Here is a 9,842-nt window from a genome sequence, read left to right as displayed (position 1 = left end):
TGAAAACCCAAACTAAAATTTGCTTCATTATTAAAAAAAGTGGAAAAAAATTTTAAAAAGGGTATCGTATATTATAAATTAATTTCCATAGTTTTTAAATATAGGTAGTTATCGGGAAAAAGTAAAGAAATTGTATTTCTTTTGAAAACATCGTCCCATCGGAAATAAATTTAATTTTTTTTTTATTGCTCCAATAACCAAAAAAGTATCAGGCAGTGTAAAGGGGAAAATTTAAAATTTTTACTTTTTAAAATAAAAATTAAAAATAATAAAACCCAATTATTTTTTTAGAGATCACAAACTTTACTTTAAAAAAAAAACGGGCAAATAGTATTGGAACCATCAGCTGTTTTGACAAGGGTAAACACGTGTGGGAGAAAACGTGTTCCCCAAAGTACGTATTTTTGTTCTTTTACAGCATGACAGCGACCTAAATTGTTGCTTCGGGAGGTGATTTTAAATTTTCAATTATTATTTTATGTGTAGATGAGGTATAGAAGCAGTTAAGTGTTTATTTAAGGAGTGAAATGTTCTAAGATATATGTAAGCAAGACTTTTTTTTTTCAAAAAGAGACTTTTCTGGGAATTATATTGGCCTTAGTATCTCCAAATCCCCATGAAACTTTCTCTGGGTCTTGATGAGAGGTTTGAAATAGTTTTTGTCCCTAAATGAAAAGTGTCGCTGATGCTTAATGGTTTTTAATGGTTTTCTTTTTTTGTATGATTTAGGTTTTTTATAATCTCTTTATTAAAAAGGCAGATACCCAAGGAAAGTGTTAAAAGATCATTTTGTGACCCCTTTAATATATACAAAATTAGTCACCACATGAAATTTTTGCTTTTATTTTTCCTTTTTTCATTCTCACATCTTTTGTGTTTTTCCCAGCTTTCCAACCCAAAATGTCTAAGGAAAATATTGTTTCCGAAGTAACTGCACCCCTCTCACACTTAGTCCCAAGTATTTCAGCCACTGTTAGGGATCCCCCCACCCTGTTGCTGTGTTTCCCTACCAGGAGTGAGATTCCCACCCCATTGTTGTGGCATTGATATTAACACGGCATTGGTCATGACGTATTTTCTTCGTTTCTGAAGTTATTCTGAGCCGTTGGAAGGCTCCTCCTGACTAAAGAAAGAGCTTTAAAAGCAGATTAATGAAGTTACTTTTCTTCCTCTCTTAAAGAATTGAGTATTTTTGAAACAGATTTTGATGTGCGTTTGTTTTCTTTCTTTATATTTACAATAATATTCAACAATACTAATGTTATTTATGTAAAAACTCATGTATGTAGAGTAATAACAATGATATATCAGTGATAGACTACTAAGACATATATAGGCCATCAAATAACAGGAAGTCACATGCACACCATATTTTGAGTGTTTCACGTCCTTTAAAGTGCATCTCCAAACAAAATTTTTGTTGGTTTTTTTTTATTTTTGGTCGTTTGTCTGTTTCAAATCCCTTATAGGTTTATTCTAAATAAGGGGGTTAAAGTTTGATAACATGCTCTTAAAAGGTTTTAGTAGATTATAAAAAATTTTTATGTATAATTGCTAAAAAAAATTTTCAATTAAGAAATAAAAAATGGAAGAAACCAAAAAAATTTTTTTTTGCATATTTCAGAAGACAAAGGCACCTGGGTCCGACCAAAGAGTTCATTTCAGCGCAGGGGGGTCCAAAAGGAGGCAAAGAGTAAAACCAGACAAAGTAAGTTTAGATCTTTATTATCATTATTCTTTTACACACACACACACACATATATATAATTATAATATATATTATATATATAAATATATAATATATATTATATACTATATATATATTTTTTATAATATATTTACACTGGGGAAAATTTTTGTTGATTGGGTTGAAGTTCTTTTTGTAATTTAAGGGGGCTGAATCTAAAAAATCCAGTTTTTCCATCCCCCTCAAGTTTTTTTTAAATATAGAATTTTGTTTTTTATAATTCTATGAAAATACTGTACATAACATTCCGAATTCTTTTTTTAAGGGCAAATACCCAAAACAATGAAAAATGGAAGAAATAATTGATGTTTTAATCAACTTATCACTTTTTACAAAAAATAAGGGTAAATTTGAGTTTTAAGTAAAAAATTTGCTTATAGCTATTTTAGTGTTTAACTTTAGGATATCGGTTTGTGCTCCAACAAAAGTCAGCCATCATATGGAACATCCCCTACCCTAGAACTTCTTCCATAACCTTCAAATCTTGGTGAAATCGTTCACCTTTCTCGCGGTAACACACCAAAATTTTCCGGAAAGTTGCAAGATGGAATGCAAAAAAGTAATTTAAAAACTCATGTTGAAAAAAAAGCGTTTTTTAGCTTCTAATAGTTTCTGAAAATTTCTGTGTAATTACTTGAACGTGTATTTCCAAGAAAGTTCTTGACGATGTCTTGAATGAAGCGAAGAGCATTCTTTTCAAGGACTGACATAGTACCAATGGAAATGTTCATCTTTGATGAGCTGTCAAATTTGTGGACCATCACAACATGCCGGCCGTGATTTAAATTTTTTCAATTGACAGTCCAGGAAAATGCCCTGAGATGAGTTGTACTTCAAACAGTCGCCATAAGTTAACAATTGCTTTTACAAATTGTGTTCAGGAAACCTAGTTTTATGTGCAGGGGGGGAGGTGGGATGGGAGGTTATTTTCTTCCTGTCAAAACAAGTGGGATCATGTAAATGTTAGGATCTCTAGGTTTAAGATCAGATCTCGGAGGCCAACTCGTTTCAACCCAATGCCTCTCTTGAGCTCTGCTGTCCCACATACAGAGAAAGCAGGGATACTTCATGTATCCACGTTGCTGACCAAGAAGAAAGGACACCATTTTAACCCATAACTGACGGGTAGCATTCATAGAGGCCGGGGCCTCGCTGCCGGGGGCTTATATCGTCGCCTTCCTAGCATGCGCGACCACTCATGCCAAATACCAGCATCCCATGCCATTTCTTCGTTAATTACGAAGATTGTTGTAATTTTCAATTTTCATATGTTTACAGTCTCTACTTGCCAAAACTTCTTGAAAATCAAGACTCTGAAGGGTATTTTTGATGTTGTTATATTTATAGACTCCATAGGTTGATCATTATTCTGTCTAAACGTCCCGAAATAACATGAGGGTGTGCGGCATCATGGAGTTTGAAATTGTCGGTTTGTTGAATTTTTTTTGTGTGTTGTGGTAAAAAATGAGGAGTGTTTTTTAAAACCGACTTAATCACACTTTCACTGGCAAAAAAATAATTCTTTTGCCGTTGATTGTAACCAAAAAAAACTATGGGCATGTCCATGCAACTCTATGGCAATCGTGCTACGCGCCCCGGCAAGACGGGGATGGTCACCGCCATTGCCATGGCACTGTCGTACATGCCACCCGTCGGGCAATGGGTTAAGGTCAACAAGATGAAACCAGTTGTTTTGTCATATTCCAATAACTCTGTTTTACATCTCCCTATTCTTCCTGGAAGACAGGACCGAATGCCAATAGGACCGCACCAAACAGATTGCCATTGGTAGAAGGACACATTTAAGCTCCGCTTTGGTTATCAATGAACATTCGCATTCATTTGGATTGTTAACTTGAAAGCCTAATTCCTTCAGTAAACCAGCACAGGGATGTCATGGCAAAAACACAAGAGCCACTGTCATTTCAAAAAGTCTGCAGAAAGGTACTTTCTACGGGGTCGAACGGATGATACCGTTCACTCCTTGTTCAAGTAAGTTTTTTTCTCTTTCATCATGAGCTAGTATTCTGCGCTCTTTTGATTAGGCCCAAATCACGTGCTAAAACATCAACTCGTGCTGATCCAAATCCCCTACGGACTGGATCCTCGTGAATGCAAAATCTGCATCAATTGCTGTCACTGCGTTCTTCAACATCACTCAGATCTTCTAAAGGAGGTAGTTGTTCAAATACTGGCACTGGAATGTCAGCTGAATGAGGCTTTGTTCTTATAGCTGACAGTATATTAGGATATTCTATTTTACTTAGCTTGTCTTGATCAATGAACTTCACTTTGAAATACGCGAAATATGCTTGTTTGACAAATAAGCTGATGTTTGCCCTCTGAACCTTGGAATGGTGGAAACTACACATATTATAGCACCAACGAATTGGGGTGTTTAGGCATTTACGATGAGAACGTAGCAGAAGTAGACCAGGATCCAAAAAAACTGTTTGGCAGATATCGACTGTAAAACAATTATTGGAGCACTGCACAAACCACTAACTCACTAATCTCAATTGTGTCTGACAACAAACCAAGTGCCACCAAGCTCTAGATGAGGCAAATCGTATAATAAGCCCAGGCCAAGTTTTTACTAATATAAACAGTGATATTTTGCTTATCTGGGGGTGAGCTGTGGAGAAAAAACTTGACGTGCTAGAAAAAAACTAACTACAGATTTGGAATCAGCATGCCAATTTTAGGTTAGATAAGCTCAAAAATGCAACTCAACAACAAAAAAATTTCAAATTGTTCCCCAGTGTTTTATATGTGTGTGTGTGTCAGAATATTCTTCTGTGATTACATCTTTTGCTTCTTTTCTTAGTTAAATGAAGTTCATAAAAAAAATAGATTTCAATATGTTTCAGGTTGGAGTCACTCCAGAGGAACTGGCAAGGATCATTCATGAAACAAGAGGAAACCTGAAGTGAGTTCGTATCACATATAAATTAATGAGTGGATTAGTCTGATATCTTTAAGATAAATGTTAAGATGAGAATTACTACTTTTCAGATTAGACAACACTCGGGCCTTTTCTGCTTCTTCTTTTTTAGACACCAATCAGATTAAATTTCCTATAATTTATATAGAATATATGCAGTCTCCTAGGGAGAGCTAATGTGTCAAACTGCAGTTACTACATGATGTTACTTTGTTAGTATGAGCTGATAGTATAGGTTTTGACTTATGCTTGCAACAAATCATGTTTAATGCCACCATCACACATTCAAGTTTCTTGTCACTATAGCGTCATAACAAGTTTTGTGGTCAGTCATGACGAGTCTTGACATTCATAAGTCATAATGGGGCTATCACAAATTTGAACTCAACAACTATTCAACCTATCATAGTGCTGTCGTGATAATCATAAGTATGTCGTGACACAGTCATGACGGTCCTAGGTCTGTCTTGATGCAATCATGGTAAAAAAAATAAATAAATAACAGCATCATGACAGAGCTCTGACTATCATGACTGTATCATGACAACAGAGCTGATAATTTTAACAGTTGTTTGACAGTTCAGAATATTATGTCAAGATGGACATAAGAATGTGTCACAATAATGCTATGCAGATGGCACATGCATCATGACAGACCTACAAATGTGTCACCACAGCATCATGACAAAGCTTATAGTCATAGTGGCTTGGGTGATGTAACACATGGGTGTGCACACATGGCAATGCAGCATTACCACCCTATATGTAGTCTCCTACTGTCACCCAGGTGGGTAATTGTGATGGTATCATGACACTTTGCAACTGTCATGACATCGTGACTGCCTCGTCCATGGTCATTTTATTGTGATGGCAAAAATGACCGCTAAATTTTGAAATTCAGCAAATTGTGATGTCATAACGTCCAAAAATCGTAATCAAATGTCATGACTGCACTAAAAATGCTATGCTTGGAGTTGTCACGAGAATCTTTGATGTGTGACGGGGACTTAATGTGTCAAATATTAGTTATGTTAATTATCTTTACCTTAGATGTAATCATTATCTTCATTTATTTTATTTGTATATATTAAATATTATATATAAATATAGATATGTATATATGTATATATAAGTACATATGCATATATGCATATATATGTGTGTGTATATATATATATATAGAGAGAGAGAGAGCTTTGAGAGGAGAAGAGAGGAGAGAGAGGAGAGAGATGAGGAGAGAGCGAAGGGCCCGATGAGGAGTGAGAGTAGGACGAGAGAGAGGACGAGAGAGACGGAGATGAGAGACAGGAGAGAGAGAGAGAGAGATGTGTGTGTGTGTATATATGCATATATATATATATATATATTTATATATATATATAATATATTATATATATATATATATATATATATGATATATATATATAATAGATGGTTGTGTGGTGTGTATAAATATATATAAATATATAAATATATATATATATATATATATATATATATATAGATATGGATATATATATTATATATATATTATAATATATATATCATATATATTTATATGTATATATGTATATATATATAATGTAATGTAATATATATGTATAAGTAATGTATATATTATATAATAATAATATATACATTATATATAGTATATCTATATATATATATTAATGTAATGTAATGTATATATATAATATATATATATATATATATATTATATATATTATATATATATATATATAAACTTAAACATAATATATACATATATATCTATATCATATTATATGTATATATATAATACTATACATTATATATTATATAAATTATATATATATGTATAGTATATGTATATGTATATGTACAGGGATATGTAGTAGATTAGATATATATATATAGATAGAATATATATATATATATAATGTAATGTAAGGTAATATATAGACCTATATATACTAGAGTATCGATATATATATATATATATAATGTAATGTATATATATATATACCACTATATATATATATATATAATATATATATATATATATATATATATATATACAAATTTACATGATATATATATAGATTATATATATATATATATAGATATATATATATATACTATATAGAATTATTATATATATAGATATATATATATACATATATATATATATATATATATATACATATAATATATATAGTTATATGTATATGTATATTGGTAGAGTTGTATAGTATATATATATATATATATATATATGTATATGTATATAATATATATATATATATATATATATATATATATATATATATATATATGTATATATATATGTATATATATATATGTATATTATATTATATATAATATAAATATAATATATTGATATAATTTATATATATATAATATATATATATATATATATATATCTATATGTATATATATATATGTATATATAATACATATAATATATATGATATACATATTATATATATATATACATATATATATATATATATATATATCTATATATATATAATATATATATATATATATATATTATGTATATATATATACATATATATATATATATCATATATATATATATATATAATATCTACTATATCTATATTATATATATATATTAATATTATATATATATATATACATATATATATATATAATATATATATATATATATATATATATGTATGTATATGATATATGTATATATGTATATATATATATATATATATGTATATCTAGATATATCTATATGTATATATATATATATGTATATATATATAATGTATATGTATATATATATGTATATATATGTTATGTATATACTATATATGTATATATTGTATATGTATATATATATATGTATATATGTATATGTATATATATCTATGTATATATATGTATAGGTTTATATATATAAGTATATATATGTATATGATATAATATATGTATATATATGTATTATGTAATATATATATATGTCAGAATATATGTATATAATATATAGTATATATATTGTCATGTATATATATATGTCTATATATATATATGTATATATAGTATAGATAATATGTATATATATGTATATGTATATATATAATGTATATATATATATATATTATATATATATTATATACATATATACATATATCTAAATATATATATACTATAATATATATATAACATATATATAATTATATATATATAAAACTTTTTAATTGTTATTTTTGGAAAATGTTATTACTCTTAAGAGCTAGTCATGAATTTATTAGGATTTTCTTTTTGTTTTTATTCTTGATTTTTCTCCTGCCTTTTCTTCTTGTTTTCCATCTCCAATTTTTTTCTGCCAGTTGGTTTTTCTTTTCCTTCCTGTTATTGTCTTTTTTTCTCCTTCTTTTTCTTCAGCTTACACTTATTTTTCTTGCCATCATAGAGAATTGGACGATGAGGAAAACGAGAAAGAATCTAGTGATGAAGAGAACGAGGAGGAAATGGAGGGAGAAGATGAAGACAGTGATGAAGAGGAACAGGGAGATGACAAGGAGAACAAGGAAATAGAAGACGAAGAGGAAGAAATTGAGGACGAGGAATTTGAAGAAGATGGAGAGAAGGAGAAAAAGAAGCGCGGAAACAGAGCCGATGGTCGAGGAAGCAACCATGGCGGAAGTGCCTGAAAAGAAGGAAGGATTGAGTAAAAGCCAAAAGAGGAGGATGAAAAAGAACAAGAAGAAAGAGCTCAAAAAAAAGCAAGAGGAAGGTGAAGAAGAGGAAGAATTAGATAATATTCTCAACCTTGATGACTACGACAAAGAAGTAGGTATGTATATCTGGTCTTGTTAAAATGATTTTGTAATGCAGTTGGAATTGCCTTTGCAAACTGCAAACACACATACACATACATTAATGAAGAAGAAAACATGCACTCATTGGCATAATAAAAGCTAATCACTAAACATGCAAATGCATTTATGCATGTGGAGTCACACACACTGTATATTTTTCCCTTATTTTTGCCTCTCAACTACTTTCGTCAGTTTCATTTCTTCGACTGTCTTTATTTCTTATTTGTTTTTCCTTTTTTTTCTTTCTTTCTTTCTTTCTTTCTTTTTCCACCCATCTCTTCTGCATTTTTATTTTTATTTTCTTACACTTCCTCCATCTTCAACTTTTATTTCTAAGGCAGTGTTTTTCTTATCTAAAGAAACTTCATCTCCAATCTTGTTTTTCCAGATAACATCTCACAGAATTTAACAATGAGCAACATCGCAGTCTTCGCTAACAACGATGATGATCCTCACCTGACTGTTAAGGATGCCGATAACAAGGACAGCGATGATGAAGATGAGGTCATTATGTCAAGCGATAACCTTGTTGCAGTTGGTCATGTTGATGGCGATGCAGCCATTTTGGAGATATATGGTAGGTGCTGTCTGGTCTGCCTATCCTTTCATTTCATTCTTTATCTCTCTCTCTCTCTCTCTCTCTCTCTTTCTCTCTTTCTCTCTCTTACTTTATTGATTTCTGTTCAACCCTCCCCCATTCTCGCAATCTCAGTTATTTCCTTCTTTTTTCGTCAATTTCCCTCTCTTGCTTTTTTCCTCAAAGTTCATCATATTTTCTCTGTGTTATATTAAAAAAAGTGAAATAAAAGAATAAATATATAAAAGATGAATAAATGTAAATTTAAATTGCCCTCCTCACAGTGTACAATGCAGAGGAAGCCAGTTTCTATGTCCACCACGACATCCTCCTCCCAGCAATCCCACTTTGTATGGAGTGGATGAACTACGATCCTGGAGATGAGTACCTCAGGCCAGGTGAGTTGTGTTGGTGGTGGTGGGTTGTTATAATGCACGTGGTATTGTTGACTTGTTGATGATATGTCATTTTTTCTTAGTCTAATGTCTTAGTCTAATTTGGGGAAGTCTGATTGAAGTGATTAAAGAGTTACAGCCCTTGATATAGGATACAAGTCTTCTTCTTCTTCTTTTCTAAGAAAAGAAAAATGTGTGTATACAACAGCAAAAAGTGTAGAAAGTGTACTAAATGTTAATTTTCCATTTTTCTATTTTTTTCACTCAAGTAGCTAACCATATTCTTTGCCCAAAGCATGGCTTACAATGGTGCAGGGAA

The 9,842-nt window shown here is 30.5% G+C and overlaps 1 protein-coding gene across 2 annotated transcripts in view; it reads left to right on the top strand.

The window, feature by feature from the left end:
- The first annotated feature begins 1,624 nt into the window (after positions 1–1,624).
- LOC119598157 (periodic tryptophan protein 1 homolog) overlaps positions 1,625–9,842 on the top strand; it is a 13,796-nt gene continuing 5,578 nt past the window's right edge. The window contains exons 1-5 of one of the 2 annotated variants that reach the window (XM_037947795.1): positions 1,625–1,708; positions 4,618–4,676; positions 8,143–8,526; positions 8,940–9,128; positions 9,413–9,526. In XM_037947795.1, the coding sequence (XP_037803723.1) occupies positions 8,310–8,526; positions 8,940–9,128; positions 9,413–9,526 (520 nt within the window). In that variant the 5' untranslated portion in view covers positions 1,625–1,708; positions 4,618–4,676; positions 8,143–8,309. Of the gene's footprint in view, positions 1,709–4,617; positions 4,677–8,142; positions 8,527–8,939; positions 9,129–9,412; positions 9,527–9,842 lie in introns of those variants that run through there. The other variant, XM_037947794.1, reaches the window with a different exon arrangement.

Source organism: Penaeus monodon, chromosome 40, assembly GCF_015228065.2.
Source record: "Penaeus monodon isolate SGIC_2016 chromosome 40, NSTDA_Pmon_1, whole genome shotgun sequence".
Classification (NCBI taxonomy): domain Eukaryota; kingdom Metazoa; phylum Arthropoda; class Malacostraca; order Decapoda; family Penaeidae; genus Penaeus; species Penaeus monodon.
Note: the sequence above shows the minus strand (reverse complement) of the source record. Positions and strands in the feature narration are given on the sequence as shown.